We start from the raw sequence: 26892 nt of genomic DNA, 5'->3' as shown, positions 1-26892 counted from the left end.
TTACTATATGAAACTGATTTTAGAGTAAAACATCTAATAAAATTTAGTTTGTTGTTTGTGGGCTGGCTATATTGTTGTAATACTTAATGTTAGTTTTAGTCTAGAAAAATTAAAAACAATTCCTAATATCTTAAAACTTACCAGAACATAATTGTCTACCTGGTGTTAGCCAGTAAAATTGTTTACTCTGATATTTGGGGAAGTGAACATAAGCATTACTTTTTTTCAGACATTTCTTAAATGTTATTTTTATTAGTTTTATTCAGACAATCTTTGTTTTTTCCCCTTTAATTGCCACCTCTGTTTATATTCTGATACATACAGAAAAGATCAATTAAAGAAACTGTAAAAAAGCCTGAAAGTGAGAAGCATAAGGAATGAAAATATGTTTTTTCAATAAAAAATGTAATTTAGAAACGTAAATTATTAAACTGTCTAGTCAAGAAAAAAACACTGATAAATTAGTGCAAAGATAAAAACAATATTTGAATCTCAAATGGAACTCATTTTCATGAACATTATTAGTCAGAAAGAAGCAGTTGGAGTGATTTCTGGCCCTGGAAGCACTCAGCAGCCTAACTGTGTGGTCACAAAGCCATTTTTTATTCCAAAAGACGCTTTGTATGTACTGTGGAAAAACTCAATTTAAGGGGAAAAATAAATTATCAGAATCTATGCAGTGATCACTTGTGGTTAGTAGAGGTAGGTTATCAGTCTGCAGACAGAAATTTTAAAAATCCACCCATTTGTCAATTTTGAACTGTGAACCATGCAGCTGGCAAATCTGGACAATTTTCGAGTATTCCATCTAGTTTCACTCATGAAAGTTTGGAACAATTTGCCTTGTCTTTACAGTATGTACAAGAAAATAAAATAAGAAATGAGAAAAAATAAGCAGTTGATAAAAAAAAAATCTTGTGAGACCAACTTTACTGATAGAAGTCGATATGGAATTCATAAGGTATCAAAAGCCACACATAATAAGTAATTTCTGATCATTCCAATATTTTTTGCTAATTTTTTTGTGGCTGGTATATATTCTTTGACCTAAGAAGTGTGTGCAGTCTTTTTCCTTAGAACTATTTGCAAAGATTATAGAACATTATTACAGCTGTATTACCTAGAGCTTAATATTTGGTGACCAACTGAAGGCCAAATCTTTTGTGATGTACTTACTTACTATAAGAGCAATGATGAGCTATTTCAACAATACTTTTGGAATAAAAATGGGTAATAGTTTCACATATACATAGAATTCCCTGTGTGTTCCCAGATGGCTTGCCTGGGATTTAAGTTGTTCTAAACTCTGGAGCTACTTTTCTCAGAAAACTTTCATAGACAGAGTTGATAATTCAACTGTGAAATGCTGTTCTCAATTCCAGGAAAATACATATTACTCAGTAATACTGTGGCCTTTTTATTGTTAGAGGAAATCTTTCTGCTCTGTTCTGATGCAGTCATGTAATGCCTTTCCTGAGACCTACAAGTCTGGAATCAGAGCAATGCCTGATGCTGACTTGTGCTGCAGAGACAGCTGTAGAGTTCAGACAAAAGGCCACATCACTACCTGCAGCAACTGCCAAAGGCAGAGATATGATAAGGATGAACATCTAAACAGTGAGCAGGAAGTTAGACTCCCTTGGTATATCATCCTATCTCTCAATAGCCTGAAGCTTATGAACTTTTAAAGCTGGATTTACAGCCTTTTATTTAATGATCTTGTTGGATCTTTTTTCCTCTGAGCTATTTGAGAACATTGTGTTTAGGTAAAATATTCTGCCAGGGGCTCTGAATTATGAAGGCCTTGGCAGATGATGGAGTAGCTAATGGAGGAAAGTGTAATGAAATGCAGAAATAATAAACATGGATACATGTCTGCATAGTTACAGCAATTTCTGTTAAGATGTAATGTATTTTATGAAGAGTTTGAAGACTTGTCTTGTAATGCTTTAGATAGTTGTGCTTTAAAGATTTTCTGCAAGAAACTCCCACAAGAGGTCTGCAGACTTCGAGAGTGTTTTCTTAACTCCAAGTTAAATTTTCCTTTTGCAGTTGAATTCCATTATGCTTAGTTACATCACCCTAAATAGTTCTTTTTACTTAGTGTTTACAGTCCTTGAATATCTTCAGACCATTACTGTTGATCCCTGGTTCCTTCCTAGCCAAATTGATCTTGCTTACTTCTCCATTTGTCTTTCCCAAGCCATCTTGTGTTCATGCCTTTGGTGTTGATGTTCTCCATTGATTCCAAAAGCTTTTCATTATGGGAGTGTGCAGTGCAGTTCTCATTGACTTATCCATAAACCCTCAATTTTAATTTTTATTTTATTTTATTTTATTTTATTTTATTTTATTTTTATTTTATTTTATTTTTATTTTATCCTAATCAGAAGAGATATGCCTAGGAATGCTTTGTGAACTTTTGTCCTTTAGGTGTGCAAATGCATTGAAGATATACTGAGCTTTCCTCTGCTGTTGCCCTCAGAGTTCTCTGCAATTCTCATAATATGTCCTTCTTGCTCACTTTTTTCCCTTACAGGCAAACTAAGTTTCTTTTTCCAGTAAGGATGATTGCTAATTTTTTGTGGCTGTTATGTGTTCTTTGACCTAAGAAGTGTGTACAGTCTTTTTCCTTAGAACTATTTGCAAATTATTGCCATTTTCTTTAAATTCCAAAGTTTCATTTTATCTGTGATTTTTTCAAATACCCAGCAATCTGGGACAAAACTAATCTCAATGTCCTGCTGTTTATCACTTTCCCTTTAAGGATTTTCAGGCACTAGAAAATTATCAGTACCATTCTCACAATAGTAAACGGTGAGGTAAATTTTGTGTAATCCTGATTTCAGATGAACTAATGTAAAATAATAAATATGAATATAAAGTGCTGTGGAGTAGTGCTGACTGAAAACATTGATGAAAAATTATAGGTGGCATTCATTTTCAGGCACATAAATTTAGGATTTAAATGGGTACAGAGACACAGGGTGTCTACATTCTCATAGTAGTCAACTGTTTAATTAATATACCACAAAAAGTATGAGATTTTTATGCTGTAAGGTATTTTTTCTTGCCCACACTGCAAGAAAATTATTGCCTCCCAAATACTTTGTGCCACTGTCTTCTAACATTGGGTGAGTGTCTCAGGAGTCTCAAAAGGCAGGAGCTGCCTATATTCAGGCAACTGCATTCTAAACTGAATATCAAATTCAGAGTTAACTATAACACTTCTCATGCTATTTGAAAAGTTTATGAGAGAAGACCAAACTCAGATAAAAATTATTGGTTTTGGTGGCAAATATAGTGTGTTCACCCTATTTGAAAGAGAACCTCTAGTCCTGAACTCATCAATTGAAAAGTGAGATTTCATCTCTGTTAATTTTACATAAAATGGCAGCCATGGCACTGCTATTCTTGCAGATATGTATGTATGTCACACAGGTACTCCTACTGAGGACTTTGTGATAAGGGAAAGAAGATTTGAGCTGACTTTAGTGCAAAAAAAAATTGTAGGCATTAGCATGTAGATCGGTGATCCATACTGCAAAAGGAGTAGTGATACAAATATATACTCATTTTTTAATGAAATCTGTGGGTTTTTTTATTTTATAGAAGGTGTTTTTTAACTTGCCCAAATAATTGTGCTGCTATTGCACCAGATAGTGATTCTAGCTTTTGTGACTTTCTGTGAATTTCCTTTTGAATCTTGTCTCTTCCAGCTTTCCATTAAAAGAACACGTTGACAATGTGTTTGATTTGTATTGAAATCACATTACAATATCTAGCCTTGGGCTAAATATGCAGTTTTGTAAGCTGAAAACTCTTCTGCTGTCCTCCATTCATCTTGTGATTTTGAAATTTAGTTCAGCCAGGAAATTGTCCTCTTCTACATCCCCTGCTCAGTTAAAGGGAGAAGGGAAATTGCATTGCAGAGATCTAAATTGTGAAATAGAGCTTTATTTGTATAGAATTATATCCTACAGAAAGTCACAGCGATTTTTTTGGAGAATAAAAACTGGATAAACTTTTAGAGGCATTTTTTGATTTGGTGAATTGTTTCAGCTACCCAGGAGGCCTATAAGCACTCTGGGGAAACTCTACAATTTACAGTTAAAGCTGATTTTGGGGATGCTATACCATTTACAGTTGAAGCTGATTTTGCTAGAACTGCCTTGAGCACTAAAAGTAAAATGCTTGATAAGGGATCCATGTATGACAGAGACCTAGAATTCTGTTTACTTCTATATTAAACATTACCAGCTGGCTCATCGGGCAACTGCTCAAATGTCTTTTGGGAAGAGGGCACAGCAAGGACTCTCTTGTATCTAACCCAGCAAATAATTTTAGCTCTGTTTATTATTCTTAGGAAGCTCTGACTGATTTAAAGAAGAAATCAGACAAACACAATGCCTCCCTTGTACTGAAAACGTTCTATTAGTGCCTTTTTACCAGTGTGGAAATCACCCCTGGAAATGTTTTTGCCAAGGTTTTAAGCTTGACACCCATTTGGAAATAGGATTATTACTTCTCTCAGTTCCAATCAAGATCAGATTCTGGGTATTTGAAATTGTATAGCCTGTTTAATGGGATTTATCAAACTTAGTTTTGTCTGCCTGCTGAAATGTCTGAACCAAATAGCCTCAGAATATTATAGAACAATTTCTCTTCTTGCTTTATATGTTTTCTTTAAAAAATCCTCTTGATAGCTCATTTTGTCTACTGCAAGGACATGTTTTTAAATGAGCCAAGCAAAATTCTTATTCTTCAGTAACTTGCCTCTCTTAAAGGATTTTTTTAAAGCTCTTGTTAATTTTGCATGAAAACTGGCTATCTTTGCTGTACCAATTGAATAAAATATACTAAAATATAGACATATATTTTGGTTTCTGTAAAGGTTCTCTTGTTCTGCCAATGTTGATTTCTAGCAAAGCATTCCTGAAATTCTCTTTTTAACTCATGAATTATTTAGTATTTCTTTTTGTAGTCTCAGTCATTCAAATTATTTTTGTTTGTATAGACTGTTATATACCTTCAAGTTCATAGCTAAGTGCTTAGTATCAAGAATGGAATTTTTATTATGCAGAGATATTATAAAACTAGCTGCATAATGTATTAGAACATACCTTGTTTGTTAAAGCTGATTTCTGTAACTGGATAAAAGCCTTTAAAAGTCTTGGCCAGTTTCAGCTATTTTTCTTAAGAGAGAGAGAGAAAAAAAAAATGTGCTACATATGTGGATTAATTTCTTTTTTTTTTCCCAGTGGAAAATAAAACAATATGTTTGTTATGCTTTTGTGTAACAATTCTAAAATGACTGGTTTTAGCTAAAGTCTGGAGGATGAGAACTTCAGCTGCAGATATGAAGCTTTTGAAGGCTGAAATCTAAATCCCAAATGTATGATTGCCATAGTAGTTGCTAAAATCTGTGACGTAAAATTATAGGATTGTGACAAAAGTTTTTTAGTAAGCGCAAGGATTGGGTTTTTTCTTTTTAAATAGGTATTTTGAAATTTGTTTATGTTGCTTTTGAAAAGTCACAAGTCTTGGTTCTTTTCCTTAGGGATACCAGGGATCAGCAGGAACTCCAGGTATCCCAGGAACTCCAGGGATTCAAGTAAGTTTCTGTTTGATTCCTAGAATTTGAATATCTGAGACAAATCCTGCCAAGTCTCTCTCAATATCTCATTTGTCATTGAGAGCTGAGGTGTGGGGAATGAAGAGGACGTAAGGGGTGTCATGAATCAGGGCCATCCTTGGGTGAATTGCTTTGAAATTCATATGGCTTTGGGGTTTGTTGGTAGGCTAACAGTTAGAAGCAGGGCTAGGTAAAGCCTCTAGAAGATGGACTCAGCCACAGCTTAGATATTTTTATCCCAATCCAGAAGCCAACGGTAGTTTGTTCAATTTTTCTGTGAATCTCTAGCAGTGATCTGAAGTCTTGTCATGGTCATGGATTGCCCACGATTCACAAGTCCCAAGCAAGTTTTCACATAAAGCACAGATTGACGGAGGAGAGTTCTTTTTCTTTGTTGTATTAATTTAGTAGTCCTTCCAGAGACAGTTGTTGGAAACCTGTGCTGTATTTTGCTTGTGGCCTGATCCAGTCTGAATGATAGTCAAGGATTTACTCATTAGTGGAATTAAATCCACAAAATCTGAGAGCCTGCTGAGGCCAAGAGCAAGCCTGCAAAATGGCAAAATATGTGGAGGCTGTCTGATGGGCTATTGAAGGGGACATCTCTGGCCTCACACGTAGACAGGTTGTGATTTTGAACAGGCTAATAGGGCTGTGTGACATTCTTTTTTTTTTTTTTTTGGGGTGTTCCTTGGTTAGAAGAAAAAATTGTTTGAGTGTTCCTCAGTCGTGGATTATGATAGTGTGCCATGTTCATCCATGGGTACACATTGTGCTTAGTTCTGCTTTTGTGTCCAGTCATCGAAATGTTGGAACCAGGCAGCTGACACATTGGTCTCTGGCCCATGTTGTGTCACATTTCTGTGTCTAATTCTGTATCAGATTGTATTAGTATTATCAGTATTTGAGTTGGTGTTCATTTCTTTCTCAATCTAGGGACCTCGTGGCTTGCCAGGTATCAAGGGAGAACCAGGAAAAGATGGAGCAAAGGTAAAAGAACCTAAACCAGAATGATAGATAAAAAGCTTTTACTCTTACCTTTTATAATTTTTGGTTGTACAGGTAATAGTATCAGTATTTTCACATGAATGTTCTGTGAGAATTGTTTGCTAAAAGGGTAATAAGGAAGGACTAAGAATCCTAAATTTAAATTCTGAATCTAACCCTTTTTTATTTATTAAAGTTTATATAGGCTTTGGCACTGCCAGTAACAACTTTAATTCACTGAATAACATATACTTAGAAAGTGTATCTAAGTATGGGTACCTGGAAGCACAATACAGACATCTGTCAGAATGGGTTTTTTTTTAATTCTTTTCACCCTTTTTCTCTTTAAGTGAGTATCCAGATGATTAAGGTAGGAATTCCTGGATGGCACTTTATATCAGAAAACACTGGCTAACTGAACCCAAAACTCTTTGTGGAAAATTCTAGCTGAGGTGTAGCCAGTAGCTTGGAGATACTGACAGATGTGGAAGCTTATATGTAACTCTCTCCTGGTAATCAGGATAAACTTGACTTGGGATCTTCTGTATACACAGTGAATAAACTGTCCATTGGCTGTGGCATTCTCTCACATTTCTGCCCTATGTTTAGAAGAATTCTAAGCTGATTGTAATGACAGTTATTTTGGTTTTGATTCATTAAAACTCCAAAGCCCTTTCTGTAAAACAAGTACTTATTTTCCCAACAGATCTTAGAATTTCTTTCTAAAGTTTCTGATAACTAGATCCTTAAATTCATTGCTGTTCAGCAGAATTCTCAAATTCATGGTTAGAGCTGAAAATTGCTTATGTGTTCTGTGCTTAATTTCATCTCAATCTAATTGATTGTAGAAGTTAATCTAATCAGTCAGTATTGGGCTGTGTGGAGAAATGAAGATGCTGCTGATGAAAAACTCTAATTGCCTCACAGTGTAGGGTTGTGACAGATAGAATATTTCCTATTGCTCAGTCTAGCCTTGTGTAAAATAAGCCAAGAAATAGGGCTTCCACCACTGTTTTAGAGAACATTTCCATTGTAAAAAAGGTCTTGCCATTAGAATATTTTTCCTGGAAATTCTGCCCAAATTTTCGTCTCTTTATTTCATCCCATTACTTGTAAAGTTTCTATAGTAGCTAATTTAAAATTGTTTTCATTTCCAAATGTTTTAGTTTATCCAATAATTGAACCACCACTTCTGAGTAGAAATCAAGACTCCACACTTTTTCATTAAGAAGCAATGGATATATGAAGTGTTAATTTTGTAACCTTTGCTGATTTTTAAACTCCATTCCATTGTCTGCTTTTAATAATTATTTGTTGAGAGATATTGTGATAGCATTAAACCACAAGCTGTCATTCCTGTGGTCGTGTTCCTGCCTACTGCAAACACATGACAGACCTTTCCAAATCTGCAAAGGCATGAATGGCTTTGATAAACAGCATTGAGACATGTTGTCCTGGTTTAACCCTTGTCTTAGAATTTGAAATATTATATAAAATAACTTTCTAAGCATAGTTTACTATTCCTTCTATCTGATTGAAATATATTAAACAAATTGAAATATATTGTTCAATATAAAAGTAGGCATTAACAGAAAGAAAGCATTCTGATTGCCCAAAAATGATTTTGTGGTTAGCTGTTTTTTCATGGGAAGTAGTCTACTGAACCAAGGAACTAGGATTGGTTTTATTGTTTCAAATCAAGTAGTGACAAGTTGTAATTCAGGATTTCATTGTTATTGCTCAAGAGAACTTGAAGACAAATTGTCAGGTACCAACAGCAAAAGTTTGGAATTCCTGATACCTGACACGTCTGAGAACAATAAAAAGAACTGGTATTTTGCCTTGTCTTTTCAATTGCTAACTGTTTTAACCTAAGTGGATTATTTCTTCCTCTGAAATGAAAACTCATTTGTCAAATTGCCAAAGTTGTTTTATAAGTGTATTTTGGTTTAATTTAGTTTCTTTTGTAGAGTAGATACTTAGTATCTTACTTTTAATACTTCACTTATCCAGGGTAAGCTGGTAGGAAATGTCATAAGGTCATAAATAGCTGCTTTTGGACCTCCGTAAGACTTACTAAAAAAGTACTGTAAATTTACTCTGAAATTTAGTGATTAAGGCTTTTCTTTTATGTAATGAATTTTGTTTAAAGATAAAAAACCTCTTATTGATCATCATACCAATGTTAAAAGTTGATACTGTAATATATTACATGTTTCCACTATTTGTTGATCACTTGATCACAAGAATATGAATGTTGTTGTAGGATATTACCACTATTTTGATACAAGGATTTAAAATATGTTTGCTGTTTCAGGGTGACAGTGGACTACCTGGTTTTCCTGGATTACATGGGATGCCAGCACCAAAGGTTGAAATTGAATATTTCTTGTTAAAATATTCCTGTGTTTCAGCTTGCCCTGTAGTTCAATATAAAGGGTAAACATGTCTATATACAATACTATTTCAGAGAATTTGATGAATTGCTCAAGATTAATAGATATGGAAGTGATATCTAGGGAAGATACATGCCATGGGACTTCATTACATAGACACCAAACAATAGAAACCTCCTGTTATTTAATATCTGTCTTGCTCTATGGGATTTTATATTAATTTGATTTTACTACTACTTAGAGGATTCTTCATCACAAATAATGTTTAAAAAAATAAAAACAATTCTATGTCATTCTACTTGAGTGACGGCATTTTGAAGAACAGTTCTGATCTGTCACAGTGATTTTAGTTCATGTGTGTGTTCCCCAAAACAATTTTCCCCATAGTTTTTGCTCATCTATGTTAGTACTCAACAGAATTTACCTCTTAGTTTTTCCAAATTATTATTTTTAACTCTTCAAATAAGGTCTTCAGAAAAGTCCAGCCCTTTCCAAGGAGCTGAATTTTCACTTAGGTTCCTGCCTATATTGAAGCAATGAAAATCACAAAGTGTCTTCTATAGAAAGTAGAACCCTTAAGCCTGCAAGCTGTGGATTGTCTCACCATCAGTGTCGGGCATTCTGGCCTTCTCCTCTAGGAAAACTGTGCAAATTCAGGATTTGCGTTTAAGGCTTGGGCTTACATGGAGCTCTTTGCCTTCTTTGCCTTCTGCTATACATGTATACTTTATTTATATATAAATATATCTTCAGGTAACTACTTCTATTTTAAAAATTAACTTGCTCACATACATTTTATCTAGGGAGAAAGAGGTCCTAAAGGAGATCAAGGAGTGCCAGGAATATATGGAAAAAAGGCAAGTGACTTTATAAACATAAATTAAAGCAAAATGCTATTGGTATCTGTGATGGGGTCACCTAGACTGGATGCCTGGTGCAAACCCCCAGGCACCTCTCTCAATCTCCCTTCTCAGCAGTACAGGGGAGAATGTAAGATGGAAAAGCTTGATGGTCCAGATAAGAGAGATCACCTGCCAGTTACTGTCACAGGCAAACCAGTGGCTATTTGGGGAAAATTAATTTAATTTATTGGCAACCAAAATAAGTCTGGATAGTGAGGAAAAAAAACCCCAAAAAAACAACTAAACCCCCTTCTCCTCTACCCTACCTTTTCCCAGGCTCAATTTCTCTCCTTCATGGGATAGGAAATAGGAAGAGAGGTAGGGTGGTTTTTAACAGCTTCTCCCTGCTCTTCCCCTCACCCTCCTCCCCTGCTCCAGGGCGGGTCCTTCGCATGGGCTGTGGGCCTTCAGGGCAAACCTGGCCTTGCACGGATTCTCCATGGGCTGCACCTTGGTTACCACAGCTCCACCATAGCCCCTCCAAAGGCTACAGGGGAATCTCTGCTCCAGCACCCTCTTCTTGATGTCTGCAGAGCTGCCACTTTTCTCCTCTTTCCTCATTTTGCTGGTGTCGTGTTTCTGTCCCTTGTTAAACTCATTCCACACTCCCACCCTGGCCGTGGCTCAGCCTCACCCTGCAGTGCGCAGTTGGATCCGCCCGGAACTGGCTGTGCCTGGCTGGAACCAGCTGGAGCCGGTTGTGTCTGGCTGGAATCGGCTGGAACCAGCTGTGTCTGGCTGTGCCCGGCTCAAACCAGCTGGAACCGGTTGTGTCTGGCTGGAACCGGCTGGAACCAGATGGAACCGGCTGTGTCTGGCTGGAACCGGCTGTGTCTGTCTGGCTGGAACCAGATGGAACCAGATGGAACCGGTTGTGTCTGGCTGGAACCGGCTGGAACCAGATGGAACCGGCTGTGTCTGGCTGGAACCGGCTGTGTCTGTCTGGCTGGAACCAGATGGAACCAGATGGAACCGGTTGTGTCTGGCTGGAACCGGTTGTGTCTGGCTGGAACCGGCTGTGCCCGTCTGGAACCGATTGTGTCTGGCTGGAACCAGCTGTGTCCGGCTGGGGCAGCCCTGGCCTCCCCTCATGGAGCCCCCACATTCCCACTGGGAGCCTGGGCATGGGAACCGCAGACAACATAATTGATATTTTTATAACATGCATATTCACAGAAAATGTAATTCTTTATTTACAGCTCAGAAAAATCTTCCATGCTTTTAATGGATGTATTTACATTTAGTAACATCAAATTTAGTAATGTCAATTCAGATTTACTGATATTTACATTTAGTCATGTCAAACTCATGCTCTGCTTATTTGGATATTTTGAGAACCTTTTCATTCTGCTAGGGGATGAGTGTAATTCATTTTCACATAGCACAAATGCATGTATTTTTTGTGAATATGTCTATGGTGTAACACACCATATACAGGGCATATGTAATAATTGTACTACAAAGAAGTCTGTGTTTTTTAATACAGGTGTACATATAACCAAGCAAGAGAGCAGGAGAGGAGTTAGGTGAGGGAGGAGAAGAGCACATAAAAGGAGTGGGGCTGATAGCAGATGGAAGAGAGATGTCTTAATCTGTAATTTATATAAAGCAGAGAGTATAATTGGCCATTAACAGCTATATTTTCACCTGGCCTTATATTTTCTTCATGTGTTTAGTCTAGAGTTTCAAGCAATTTGAAAGAGTGCCTGTGTTAGCATTTCTGTAGTTTGAAGCATATTTTTGTTTATGTAATGGGGTTGTAATAATTAATTGGCAACTGCCTGACTTGAGAAAGAAACAGATCTTCTGTACTTTTTCAAAATAAGAAATAACATACATGAATTATTGGTGAAATATATTGAATTTACAGCACAAACATAGAGCACTACTTACTTTCCACTTGTTGTTTTTCTCAGGGTTCAAAAGGAGAGAAGGGTGATACAGGGTTGCCAGGACTGCCTGGGCGATCAGTAAGTTTTCTGAAGACAATTTGTCATTAGCTTTTGCTTGTTAATTTACCTGCTGATTGCTGTTAAATGTTACCACAGGGAGACCCTGGCAGAAATGGGAAAGATGGATTACCAGGCAGTCCTGGATTCAAGGTATGTAGAAATGGATATTAATATCTTGATAAAAGTCTTCAATAGCATTGCTCATGGTGCAAACATACTGAGATTATTCTGTGGAGTGTTACGGGAAATCAAAATAATGTTGTTACTGAGAGCTGTGAAAGTTTACTGCAGTGATGAGCAGATTTCATTGTTTTCAATTGTTCAGTGAGCAAAAGAAAAGCTTTTATTAAGAGTGTATTAGTGATCACTAGAGATTGTTTATGCTTTATCTCTGATATCCTTGTGTGTTTCTCTAACCCTGTGATTCTGGTAAAGAGATTCATATACAAGCATACACTGGAGAACATAATTGCTTTTGAAAGGAGCTGCAGCAAAATTAGGGGAAAGTACCTTCAGTACTGGATTAATATTTTTGTATGTTTTCTTATTCTCTTCACTATGCAGTGCTGTTCATATTTGACATAGAACAGTTTTCAAGTCAACTAAGAATGTGTCTACTGTAAAAAAGGCAACAGGACCTGGTGTTTCTAGAATGTATTGCAGTTTGTGAGCTTACTGGATGTTTTGTTTGACAAGTTGTTGCTTGCACTGTTCTAATTTGTGAAAACATAGACTTGTAGTATCAGTTATAAGTTCACAGGGAAAAGATTTTAATAATATGTGATGTAAATGCTCAATTGAATTGATCTAAAGAAGTTTTTCAACAACACCTTTGTTCCTAGAAGTTTTTTTTTTAATAATAATGAAATTATCTAGGGCTGCTCAAGATTAATGTTACTGCAGTGTTCAAAAATGCAAAATTTGGACTGCATTTTGAATTTTAAATTCATATTGCTCTATTTGGAGATCTGGATCTTCTGTTTTGTGACCATGCTTGTCTAGTGCAGTTGGGGATGCACCTGGCATATCTGTCACATCTGCTGCAGCAGGGACATATGACACAATACCCATGAGAGACCTAAAACCTTCCGGGCAGCAGCTGTCAATGGGGTGGATCCCGGGTAATGCCAGTGGAGTCTGGAGAGTAATTCAGCTCAGAGAAGGCAGACTCATAGGTTTCAGTTTAGTTGTGCACATAAAAAGCCCCTGATGCATTTGAAGTGCATTAGTGTCCAAAACATCCTCAGGGAGCTGAAAAATATGACATAAGTCCTATGGAAAGCCAGTGCCTTTCAGGAGTGGGAGTAGGCAAGATACCACGGGGTAACTCAAATATGATCAAATGATATGATCAAATGTCTGTATTTGAGCAGTGGAATTCAACTCCTGGTGTCTGGTCAGCTGAATCAATCTTCCATCAATTGTCCAGACTAGACTTCTGTTATCTGTGATATGAGCTTGGTTACCTCCAGGAATTTATTTCAAATAAATCCTCTCTTATTTTATATATATATGTGTGCGTATATATATATATATATATATATATATATATACACACACACACACATACACAGGTATCATTGCTAAGTTGGAGGAGAAATTTCTTCTCTGGTACTTCAGAACATAGGAAAAAATAGATATTAGATTTTTTTCTTCTCTGGTATTTGATAACATGGACAGGTACTAGTCACAGTTAACATTAACATCAAATTTTAATTGTCACTGGTGGCAATTTAGAGTGAAGCATTGTGTTGCTAAAGCATGCATTTGGAGAGTACATATATTTGGAGTATATGTTTTACACTCACTGAATTCTCTGTAAGCAATATACAGAGAATTCAGAATATTGTGTAAATGTGTGTAAATTTAAACTGAAAGACATTTTCTGGACTATTTTCCTTATTGTAGTACCAAAAATATGATGTGCTCATTAGCTTCTATTAATTTTATAATGCAATAGTTAATAGAAGCCATATTTTTCATTCAAACATTTTGTTAGCCTGACTTCAACATCTGCTTGCTATAAAATATTGCTTCATTTTGGGTCTGTAATCAAATTCAGAACAGTAAAAAACAGGCTGTCTTTGAAGGAAATTTCTGTAGGAGCTTTCCTGGTTTTTACAATATTAATTTTGGGAAAGAATGTGGAAAAAACATGGCTGGAAACCCAGATGCTACCCATTGTTCCTTGAAGTTCAGGTCTTATAATTTTAAGTTGATTAGTGCCAGATTATTTTATACATGTGTATGTGTATATATCTATCTACATCTATATCTATATCTTTGCCTTTTTTATGTGCTTTTATTTCTGGAATTATTCAGATTTTCCGAGTACTTCAGTTTTGATAAATATTTGATCATTTTTTGTATTGCTGTATTCTGAAGTACTTTGAAATATTTTTCATAGTATTATTTATGCTAACAATTAGACAGTAACAGTCTGTTACTGTTTTATGCATTTTCTTCAACAGAAATTGCTGTTCTGAGTGAACAGAAAATTTTCTCTCATCTCTTTTGCAAGCTGTTTGACAGCTGTCAGACACAACATGAGAGAATGTTGGATTGATGACACTTCTTGCTGTGTATTAAACTGTTAAGAGATGTTTGTTTGGTGAAGTCTCAATGTATATTGCTTTGAAATTTTACTTAGATTAAAAATATAATTTACTATTTAAAATAATAATTTTCATTGTGCAAATAAAGTTGTTTTATTAAGACTTTTTTTATTTTAAAGGGAGAAGTTGGGCAGCCTGGATCTCCAGGCCTAGAAGGACATCAAGGAGAGCCTGTAAGTGATTAAATTGCTGACATATCTTTATGTACTGATTTGTTCGTTTTGTTAGGTTTTGTCTTTTTAATTTTATTTTTTTAGTTAATAGCTATTATGCTTCATGTTATTATGTTGTTTTAAATTGGTTGATATGTCCATTTGTTAAAAAATACTTTTTTTTTTGCTGTTCATCTTTAAATTTGATTTAATTAAAAGCAATGAACAAGCCCTTAAAGTGAAAGATGCCTTAAAAGAAAAGATTCTTCACCATATCGCTGTTGTATATACTGAGAGATTTATGGTATAAGATTGTCTCATTATTGAATTCTGTCCTGCTGATGTTGTGGTATAGTTAGATATTAATAATTGCTTACTTGAGGAAAGACTGGATGGGTTTGACTCTCATTTCTAGAAGATTACATGGTTTATCTTCTTTCAAATACTTGTTAATCACATTTGTAAAGTCTATTTTTTCACTATATGCCACTGCCTTTCCTTTGCCCAGTTTTAGTAGCCTTTTACTTCCATGCATCTTCTTACACCACATTATCTGCATCTCTGTGCTTCTTGCTTCGCTGGGGACTGTGCTGCTTCATTTTTGCTTTGCTTCTTTCCAAAGACATTGTTCCTCTACCAGTATTTGGGCAGCTCATTTTACCTCCCCTTAATATCTGATAGCCAGGCTTTGTCCTTCCTTGTTTCCTCCTTGTCCTCCTTTGTTCCTTCTTGCTTCCTTCCAGGCTGGCAGACTGCTTGAAGCAGATGAGCCAAGATAGCAGCTTTGAGTGCTGAGAGACAGCCAGCTGTCAGCAAACCATCAGCAATTCTTCTGCAGGCCAAGAGCAGTAAACAGAGCTCAGTTGATGGAGCACTGCCTTACAGATGAATTGCCTTCTGAATTACATTTAGAATTGTAAGATAAAGAGATGCAGCTTTATACAGTCCGAAATTTTGTGATACTGAATGTAATGGGAGGTAGTCTGAGTTACAGGATCTGAAATGTGATACAAAGTTTTGATAATGAGGAGTTGGAAATAACTATTCTAGCTGAAAAATTCTGAAAGTTTTTAATTTAAATTTTTTATATAATCACCAAAACCTTCTCAAACATTTTGACTACACTGCAAAACACTGAGAAATCATGCCCAAGAGACTTTCTTCCTGCTCGTCTGGCTTAAGTGAAAAACACACATAATTCCTCCCTTGGCTTTATTTTTTCCTATTTTTCTGCCCCAAATAACTGTGAGGTGTTTTAACCTTTTACAGTCTGTGGTGTCTCCAAATGTAAGAAAGACTGAATGTTAATTAAATATGATAAAATACAAATTAAGGGATTTTGGTTTATTGTAAGTTGGTACACCTTAACGAATGTGTTGAGATAAAAGTGAGTTCTGTTATTGTCCCTTGCCTTGGTTTGCCTCTTTTCATTTTTACAAAATAAATGTTAGTTGGTCATTTTGATTTTTTAAAAAATTAATCTAAGAAATGGAAGGGAAAGGGCATTTCTGACCTAAAGAAAACTAAATATTTAATACGTTAACAGCTGTCTTTCTAGTGTGATTGCATTTGTTAAGTATGAACTGTATCTACTACTGAAATGTATTTTGGTTTAAAGTTAACATAAATTACATATATAATATAACATTCACAATATAATATTTTAAACAGTAAGGTAAACCCATCACTGAAGTCCCATAATTTTGCTCTAAAGGGAAATGAGGTGGTAGATTTAAGACATTAAAAGTACTAAGAAGTCTTTTTAAATCACCGCAAAACACTATAGAGGGAGACTTCCAAAACGTAAACAACTACAAAAAAATTTAAACAATCCCAATAGAGCAAGCTAAATTGCATTTTATCCTTCATTTATAATCAGTGGATCTTCTGAAGAGTTGTAAGGCTACATGCTGACCACGAGATTGCCTCAAGGTCACCATTAGGGAATGTAAGACACTGAATCATCCCTGCCCATCTGCCTCTATTGCTGATGTAGCACCATCCTTCATGACCAACACAGCGCTCCCATCGATTTAGAGCCTGGAGGAGGAGCAAAAAGCAGCATTTCTGCAGTTCATTGCAGAAAGGTTGAGGTGAAAATGTGTGTTTGGGTTGTGGAAATGTGTGTTTGTTTTTTTGTGGAAATGAAAGGTATCTTCAGCTGTGACATATATGGGCTCCTCTATTCAAGTAGAGGGTAATTGGCTTTCACCTGTTGGAAAGTGAGCTGGATTTTGGGCACTGTGAGTGATATCTTGTGCAACTTACTGCTTGTGTTGTTTCTGCTGTTCCCCCAATGTGTATTTAAAATATCATGTGAAAGTGCCTCTTCTAGGCTCCCCTTCTGTGGAATTCAGTGTAAACTTCTCTGGTGGGACACCCTTATAGTTAGGGCACTAGTGTGGAAGAGAGGGATTGAACTGTGCTGTGCCATCCCTGGCACAGCCTAATAGGCTGCCTAAGCACAAGACAAGCCTTGGATGATACTGGATGTCTTTATATCATTAACCAGCCACATGCAGCTGTGGCCCTGGGACAGCTCAGCAGATTGTGTGGATACCCCACCCACACAAACAAACATGCAGACAGTCTTATTTCTTTCATTCAGCCATATTAGTGTTAGACATGGCTTAATTTGTTAAGTTGATGATTTAAAAAATAGACATCTTATGATCATTCTTGCTTTAGCCAATAAAAATAACATGGTTGTGAAATGGATACATGTTGAGACATCTCAGGAGCAACTGCCTAGACTGGAGAGCATAGGTGAACTGAACTCCCATTGCCTCCAGCCATTGAGATGTATGGTTATTTTTTGGACAGAATACTTTCTGGTATATTATTACTCTTATTAATCCCCAAAGTTACAAACAGAAAAAGTAGGTTGTGAAGATAAATAAATAATTTCAAGAGATGTGCTTGGTTTCCCTCAGTAATACTATTTGGAACTTAAGTTAACCAGACTGTCCCAGTTCTACCCACTCTGTAGAATAACATGGGACAGTATGGACAGAATAATTTAAGATTTGGTAAAGGTAGTAATCAAGCTTATTTTCCTGTTGACAAAACCAGGCCATGCTGTCACTTAAGTAGTTCAATGGCTAGTCATCTATCTTACTGATGACAGGCAGTTTGGATAAATGCATTTTTTTTAGGAACCAAATGTCTATAGAATAAATCAAGATTTATTTGATCCTAATTCCAGCCTGACTGTGCTTTTTAACATAGGTAGGGTTTTTCAGAATTGGGTTTCCGTGGAATCTCCTTGTGTTTGCAATTATGCAGATGGGAGCCCTGAAGTGAGTGCTTGTGGGTAAAGCTGGCAGGACATTTATAGCACTCTTCTAGGCCCAGCATATGCTCTCCTGCCACAAGTAATATGTCTGAGCATTTGCAACTGCTCGTGTTTACTATCCAGAACTCATATTTTTCAGAAATACATCTGCAAACACTTAAAATGGTAGAGTTTTGTCTCAATATTTAGGTCACATCGCAAGACCTCAGATGTGGCCTCATTTGTGCCAGCGACAGCAGCACAGAGTGACTTCAGCTTCTGACCTGACTCCCACTGTTATATCTATACCCCTGGTTTGTCTATTATGATTGCATCAGGAATGCCAGATCAGTGCATTCTCTGAAAAAAAAGTGTGTTTTATGCTAGGCAATGGTAGCAAAATTCTTTTTGAAACATGTTCAAGGTACGCTACGAAGTACAACAGAAGTTGTACTGTCTTCATAATGCAGAAATCCTGAAAACAAACTGGTATAGCCAGATATCCTGTGTGTTTGGAAAGCAAATATAAAGTTAATGTAATTCTGCTGCATTTAATAGCTATGCTGAGATTGATAGAAACAGGAAAAAAGGAAAGAACAATCCTTATCTAGTAAGATAGTAGTATTCAGGCAAAGTTTGGGGTTTTTTGTTAATAATATTTTCCTCTCTGTGTCACATAATGTTTTTCTTGATGCTCCTGATGTTGATGTTATGTTGATTTGTACCAATTTTAGGTACTAAGATGCCATTTACTCAACATTTGTATCTTATACTTGCATTTACATACTGAGTTATGAAGTACTTAGGCTAGAAGCAAACTTAAAACCTCTATTGTGTATCTGCACAGTAGGCCTTGTGAAAAAATTCTTTTCTGAAAGTGTTACATTATTTTTTATCCATCTAGTCTGATTATTAAATTTCTACTTTTAATCTCTTCATACATTAAAGCATAAAGGTCCTGTTGTATTTCCAGTGCTCAAAAGTTCACGTATTATTTGAATTATTTGTGTAAATACTCCACAGAGCACTATATACTCCTTCAGATTTCATATCACCTTAAATTATGCCCTGCTATAAAATAGCACTCTCTTCATAAGTAGTCGATAAAGAAATTATTTCCTGTCAGTTTTCAAGAGAAAAGTGGTCAGGATACTCAACAAAGTAGTTGGTGTGGGTCTATCATTTTTTTTTTCATTTCTGATCTGATATTCATGCTTTTCTACTAGTCTGAGATGCCTTGATGGTAGGACCTGAGCTCTGGTGGTCTGCTTTTCAAAGGTGTTAGCATTACACTCATGAGGGATATAAATACTAGCATTTTCTCTGCAAATTTTGTGGGTCTCAAAAGAATACCTATTTCTTTTTGAAAATTCCCAGTTTTAACTGTAAATAAAAAAATAATTTGTTATTTAGGTGGGATGATTTTTTTATTCATAATCAGCTGAAAGTGATGATTTTTGCAGGGATGTGCCATGCATCATTATTTCTTTACAAGTAGGTTTTGTTAGTTGAATGTACTTTTTGATATTGTTTCTTTATTCCTTCTTCTAATATCTAAATTGTAGAGGTAGGCAGAGTCTTGCTGATGACTTTCTGAGTGCCTGAGCTACATAACAGATGTTAGTTTTGTTCTCATTTGAGAAAGGGGGAGATGACAGCTTTGACTGCACAATACTCCCAGCAATCATTTTAATTACACAGTGCTGCAAGTCCAAACATGTTTTTTAGACTGAATGCAGGTTTTTCTGTCAAATGTAATTTCTAGGTAGCTGTATGTATTTTGAGCAGACTTTATTTCCAACTTAGGTTATCTTCATTCTGACTGACAAATTATTTTAACTAAATTCATTCCATACGATACTTACAGAAGTTAATTGCTGTTAAGAAGATTAATATGAGAATAGTGCTGTAATGAAACAGGTAATTAAAACTTCTAGAACTTCAGGCAGGCTAATCTGAGTTACTTCATTATTCCCAGTTGACAAAGATGATACACGACATGACAGCATAGCTGCTAATCCACAGTGTATTAAATCAATGGAAAGATTCCCATTGGATTCAGTGTGGACTGTGGCCACAATAAATGCTGTAATAAACTTGGACCCACTGACCTATTGCAGCTTGGAAAATAAAGCCTGCTTTTCTAAGTTGTCAAGCTACCAGTTCTGTCCCAACTAATTCACACTTTCTGCCTGTTTGTCATGATTTCTAATTTTTAAATTTATTTCCTCCCACAGTGCACTTACATTAATATGTTAATTTGCTATAATTATAATATCTTTTTTCTCCTTTTTTTTTTGTCTACAGAGACTTAGGAAACTATTTTTTATTACATTTTGTTCAGCTAATGCCATTTTAAACTTGAAAATTTGGGAAAATCATGTAGAGAAGAGGTGGCATTACTGCTAACATCTAAGACTGTTTTATAAATGCAATGTTAACTAAGAGAAATTCTTTAAAGTTGTAAGGAAATATGAAAGGAGCTCTAGCTGTAAACCCATTGTGGACATGACTGGCATATGCTATAATTAGTTGTAAATGGTACTCAAAGTACCCTGTTTTCTGCTTGTATGCTATAGTCCTTTTTATGGCTACCCTGGCACTTTTTACTAATTCATATGCTGATAGAGGTTAGACATTAGCATTCCTCCCCTATTGCTTATGTTTTATGAACATAGAAATAGAAATACCTCTAGCAAATGTTTTATAACTATTTAAAATATTTCTACTGACTTGATGAGCTGTGTTCTAATAAAGAAGTGCTTATCATTTTGTTAAAATATCTCTTAATTTGTTAATATTTTATAAACTGAAAAAGAGTGTTAAGCCAGTGTGATTCTGAAAGAATTGTCCTGCAGTGAGCACTTGAAGGTGCAGCTTTGTTAAAGAGTGCAGTAACTGACTTCTAAGCACAAAATTAGTGGTAGTGATGATTTATTTGTATTCCATGAGTGATTCCAATGAGCTAGACCTGTTTATACAGAAAGCCACAGGCCCTTCTGAAGAGTCTGATTTCTTCTATGCATTGAAATAATTAGGGGTGTTTTTAGAAATTCTCACATAGAGACTTTAGGCTCAATAGTTATCTGTACTAGAAAGTGAGCTTTAATTGCCAGATGAAGTGCTTTGGCATAAGCTTATTCTTATAAGCTTATGTTGTTCCACCTGAGTTTTTTCCCCTGAGGGAATGATGATGTCTAGGTTGAGCCTTTAGCTGTCACGTTTTCAGCTTGGCTTTGAGGGAGTCTAGGGATCTGGGTTGAAACTAAGAGTGAAAACAATTTGCTGGTATGGATGTATTCATTGCAATATACTCTCTCATGGTAATATTCCCCAAAAATATTAATAAATGTTTGCCTATTTAAATGCTTGTGCATTTAGGAAATTGCAGAGACTGTGATATGTGCATGCTTAGAAACATTGCTACCTTTTTTCTCAGTACCAGAAACTAAATTTTCTTGGTATTAGTATTGCAGTGGGTTTTTCTATAGAAATTGGTTTTTTTTTTTTTGCATTTTAACATTATAGATATGAAATATGACAATGTGTTTTAAGTGGGAAAACATCAGTTTACCACAAGAGATTGTCGTTCAAAACCATTTAAAACCATTTCTGGTGAATTGTTTTTGTTGCTTTAATTAAATGATGTACTGATACATTTCAAGTATATTACTTAATGTACTATTTCTTGGACTGAGAAAAAGACATTCTAAAAAATCACTGGACTTGATGAAATGTAGATTTTTGAAAAGCTGAATGGACAAATCCACACAACTGTGAATTGATCCTGTGTTCTTTATCAGAAATTTCTTTATTCTCAAGTATCAGCTAAAAGTGGGGTTGTTGATTTGGCTTAAATTAAAGAATTAAAGCAATAAAATGTGTGTGTGTGTGTCTGTGTGTCTGTGTGTGTGTGTACCTGTAACTGGTTGTTTCAACCTGCTGAAAATAACTAGTAAAGATCTTGGAAGTTAAATAGTACAATGGAATAAAATAAACATACCTGAAGTGCTCAACATTCACTTCCTTTGATGTGATATTTAAAGAAGGACTCATTTGCATTCTTTTGGGTCCACCTGATGTCAGTAGTAATATTTAGAGCATTCCTGAATGCTTGTGCTAATTTCATTCAGCTAAGAAAGGCTTTTCTGAAGAGAAAAGGCTTGAAGAGAATGTTTGGACTGGTATATGTTGTGTATTGGACTGGCATCTGACCTGTTAGTGCCTGGTTTATACTTCAAGTAATCATTGTTTCACATTTGCTGATTATTCTTTAAAAAGAACAACATTTCCTTTTATTCTTGCCATGCAATTTTCTTGTTAACATTTTATGACTTAGATAAATATCTGCTGGAATTTCCAGTGAATCGGAAGACCAAGCAGAAACTTCCCCCAGCTAATTGCTATACTTAGAAACCAGACATAGAGAGTAGAGTTTGAATGAGGAAGATACTCAGTTAGAATGTAGCAGACATAAATATTTATTATTTTGGTTAATTTCATTGGCACATTGCTGTTCTCTTCTATGCTTTGCAACATGTTTATAGTAAGTTACTTAACCACAAATAGAAAGAGGTTTACCAAAAGGATGTTTGACTTTCATTCCTCTGATCCAGCTTCAACAGAGTAGTAACAGGGTAGCCAGTTTTCCAGCTAGTCATCCTTCTTCTTCAACATGGGAGAAGCCAGAGAAAAAAATTGTTGTACCTGAGTCCTCAGAAGGTCTGAGTTACAGCCTCCTTGAGAGCTGTGGTCAGGGTGGTGATTCAAAGCACTCTAGCTGTATCTAGCTCTAAGTGCTGTGTCTGGCATCAAATCTGCAGTCTGCATTCTGAGAATTACCCAGAATGGTTTTCATTTCAACTCATATAGTCAAGTATAAGTCTATACTTAGTCTATTTCTTTCATATGATTTTTTTCTACAGTGAAACTGATATCTGCATTTAACTCATTACTAAATACGTGTCTCAAATAGAAGGGATCATTTTTGTTTTGTCTTAGACAATTTAGATATTTGGATTAATTGAAGTTATTTTAATTGAATCCCTGCAAAAAATACACAAGAGAAAAACATACAATTTGTAGCAGGGCTGCTTTGTTACTTTTATGTTCAAGTGGTAGCTGGGCTGTCAAAGTAATTAGTTACTTGTTGTGTTTCTTCTGTGTGACCTTCTTGATCAATAGCACTGCATTATTCTAGTCCACAAACAGCTTTAAATGTGAAATTGAGAAACTAATGCTCAAGTCTCAGACACTCAAGTAAATGTAGTGCTAGAAAATTTGGGGAAATGTGGCACAGAAAGTGTTTTGGTTTTTTAATCCTTCCATACTAAAATTACTACAAATTGAAGCTATGGAAAGTTTTATCAGAATAGAGTCTGGCTTCTGATCCATTACAAAACAAAACAAAGCAAATCAAAACACCATGATCCATAAGAGTGAATTTAAATCCATTTGCATGATTTAACTCATATTTCTCCTGATATTATTAAACCATTTTAAGAAGCAACCTTTGCCTGTTATTGTGCAAATTATTTTTTGCTTTAGTAGTTAGTTTTATTAATTAAATTTAGCCTTTATGATTGCTGAGTGAGTCAAGGTGTGATTTTCTTTCTTTGTGCTCTGGAAGGGTTTTGTCCCAGCCTTTGTTCCAATTTTTCTTAGCTATTTCTTAAACAGGTAACAGCTGCCAAACAGACTTGGACTAAAGGAATTATCACAGAACTTTTTCTCTGGGAATGGATAGGAACATATAGATTTTTTTTTTTTTTACCTGTTATTTACTGCCAGATTCTCTCTGTCAGAGCTTTGGGACTTTCTTAGCCAAAAATGCAGGCTGGCCCATCCTGCTTAATAGCCAGCAATGGACCAATTCTGTAGGAATTTTACAATCCCTTTTGGAACACAGTTTTACTGTTTTCTTCTGCTGCATTCTGTGACCAATTTTGCAGAATCTGCCATATTAAAAAAAAAAAAGAGAAAAAAAAGAGTGAATGATTTATTGTTAAACTTACTCCCTGCTAATTTAACAGAGTGGTTCCTTACTATGGGAAAGAGATGTGGCTGAAAACTCTATCCAACTGCATCAGTGTGACCTGTAAGGACTACTCTTTGCTTATGTGATGGGTGTAAGGAGCAGAGCAGCAGTCAGTGCCCTTCGGGGAGGCTTGGCTGGCTTCAGCCTGCCCTGTCTTACTGTGTCCTACGTGCTCAGGTGCTGTGACCCTTATAAATGTTTCCCTGTAATTAAAGTGGTGGAGAAATTTTAAACCATTTTGAAGGCTTGTAACTGTTTGAGTATCAGTGTGATTAGGTGTCAAACATGGGTCAGTTTGTCAGCATTTAGATGTTTGTAGGATTTCTGACAGATGGGATGTTGGTTATCACAATCTCTGAGGCCAGTGCTAGCATGATAGGCAGAGGGAGGGTATCATGGTGTCACCTGCAGGGCTGGGAGTTCAATTTTGTCTGCCCATCTTTGGATCCATGAAGATTTGGCAAGTCTGATGTTCGTATTCTTTTGAGGGTTCTTTACAAGAAACAAGAGTAACACCAGTTTCAGCCACTGACAAGATATATAGTTTTCATTTTCTATCACTATTTCCAGCTTTTAGGTTATAGTTTTCCAAGGTCCGTGGTGTTGGCAATGCAATAGGGGTCACTCTGTTCCACATTTAACATGTGTGTTTTATTGCTAATAACTGATTTGCCAACAAAGTGTTTGAAAACTGTGGTCTTATAACTGCAAAGATCTTGGTAATGCTTTTTCCTTTCCTGAACTTAATTTAAAGCTGCTGTGCTGGTCTGGTGGATAGTCATTATATCTGTGGGAATGCTTCTTTGTATGTAGCCCTTTTATTTTTTTCTTTCATCAATTGCAACTACTCAGTAGTAGCAGATTCTGCTTAATTGAATTTCTTTTCCAGTTTTATACATCATCCAAATTTGGTTTGTCTCTTTCATTCTATTAGGATTATCAAGGATTTGCTATAATCTTTTAAAAAGTGTTTTCATTGCTGTACTTTCTTCCAAATTATGGGTTGACTTGTATTTTTGTGGGTCTCCAGTAAATCTCTCATGTATCATCAAGTAGGCTTTTTCAAATAAGGATCAGTAATACATGAAGATTTGAGTTTTCCAGGTGTTTAGAGGGATCATGGGAACATGTGGATAGATAGATATCTTTTGTGTATTTGTTCTATTGCTGTAATTTATGTAAGACCCTTTAGGGTCATCTCAGCATTGCAGGTTTTTCAGAGTGGAAGGAACCATTTGATTGAAACATAAATCAGAGAACTCATATATGCTAGAAAAAAAACATCTTTTTATCAGAAGAAAATAAGATAATAAAGGCAAGTATACTAAAGTTCTCTACATCTACCTGGGGAATTGACTGCAAAGCAGTTTGCTCTTAACAAAATAGCTTTTGGAAATACTCAATAATTTCACATCTTCCAGAGAAGAGATAAAATGTTATGATTATGGATACGCTACCTGTAGCCTAGAACTTCTACTTTCCATAACAGGGTATCTTGTCCTACAAGGCACTGAAGAAATGGGGAATATTAAAGACATTAGCAGAAAATAAGGAATAAAAATTACCTAATATTTACTCCTTTTAAGACTAAAATAGGTTTTGTTTTGTTCTTAAGAAAGGTCTTCTGCGTGGTTTCTTCTGCTGTTTTCAAGCATAAAATTTACCATGAGGGAGATGCAAATAATCCTGGTACTAACTGCAAAAAGCAGGAAATATTTTGAGAAATGTAGCTTGTGTCTTAAGTAAAAATGCTTACACCTAGTTAAACTGTATATGAGGCCCCAGGCAATTTCCTTAAAGGATTTTTTTGTGGGGCTGCATGGAAGAAAGTCCATCTGTTTAATATAATCCAAAACAAAAATAGACACCTCATGATTAATGAAAACTACAGGAAAATTTTTCCAGGGATTGTGAAAACATTTTCCTCTTACAGTTCAGTTCTTAGAGTTCCATTCTATTACAGTTAAATCCATTCTATCTGCCAGATATTATCAAAGAGTGGAAGATTTATTTAAATTGTTGAAACTGGAATAAAATAGAATATTTATACAAAATATAGTAACTGTCATAATTGAGGTTCATCATCACAACAGAAACAAATTACTGTGTGTTCTGAAGTCCCAGCTGTGCAGGCTGCAGCTGAGGAAGACTGCATCCAGGGATTTGGTCGCATACTGAGATGAGCTTCATTTGGCAATGTGATACTGAGACAGAAGGAGATATCGAGGTGTGTGGGATTTGGCTGCCTGGGCATGGCCACCAAGAGCCACTGGAGTTGTGTGAGGACAGCTGCAGCATCTGGCAGGCACTACACAGTTTTTAGAGCAGAGTGACATCTTTTCAAAGATGCTATCCCACAGCACCATCAGTGACACTAGAGATGACTTCAATTATCTACATTCAAGTGTCACTTTAGGCCCTGGGGTTACCCTGCAAGGCCTCCCCAGGCCTAGCCAGGCCTTAGAAAGCTGACAGACTTCTGGGTACACATAGTTGAAATAAAGTAGAAGATAAATGATTAAACAAGTAACAGAGGCTGAATAAAGAATAAGGACAGCAGTCCTTACCCAATCTCCAAAAATCTTAGTTAGCTGCCAGACAGGTACACAATGACATTAGTTTTTAGGCACAAACTCAGCTGTGTGTGATAAAACTGCAGTTGAGAATTTTTAGAATAAACATGACTTTAAACCAAAGAATTAGATTTGCTCTACTATCTTGCTGGCTTTACATTTCATGTGATTATTGCACTTGGTGATAAAGGCTAAAATAATGAATAATATTACAGGCTTTTATGGGGTAAGGGAAGACTTCTCATTTAATGGAAAATTTCAAAAAGAGGAGGCAGGCATTGGAATGAAGTTAAGGTAATTGATGAAGTCAGATTGATGATGTTGGAAGAACTGAGGCAGTACTTGCAAGTAACTTAATTTTTAAGTATG

The 26892-nt window shown here is 35.9% G+C and overlaps 1 protein-coding gene across 1 annotated transcript in view; it reads left to right on the top strand.

Moving 5' to 3' along the window:
- COL21A1 (collagen type XXI alpha 1 chain) overlaps nucleotides 1-26892 on the top strand; it is a 115481-nt gene that overhangs the window by 64845 nt on the left and 23744 nt on the right. Inside the window, exons 11-17 of the mRNA XM_036381406.2 lie at nucleotides 5561-5614; nucleotides 6572-6625; nucleotides 8940-8993; nucleotides 9822-9875; nucleotides 11837-11890; nucleotides 11969-12022; nucleotides 14607-14660. Coding sequence (XP_036237299.1) covers nucleotides 5561-5614; nucleotides 6572-6625; nucleotides 8940-8993; nucleotides 9822-9875; nucleotides 11837-11890; nucleotides 11969-12022; nucleotides 14607-14660 — 378 coding nt within the window. The remainder of the gene's footprint in view (nucleotides 1-5560; nucleotides 5615-6571; nucleotides 6626-8939; nucleotides 8994-9821; nucleotides 9876-11836; nucleotides 11891-11968; nucleotides 12023-14606; nucleotides 14661-26892) is intronic.

This window comes from Molothrus ater, chromosome 3 (assembly GCF_012460135.2).
Source record: "Molothrus ater isolate BHLD 08-10-18 breed brown headed cowbird chromosome 3, BPBGC_Mater_1.1, whole genome shotgun sequence".
In the NCBI taxonomy this organism is placed as follows: domain Eukaryota; kingdom Metazoa; phylum Chordata; class Aves; order Passeriformes; family Icteridae; genus Molothrus; species Molothrus ater.
Note: the sequence above shows the minus strand (reverse complement) of the source record. Positions and strands in the feature narration are given on the sequence as shown.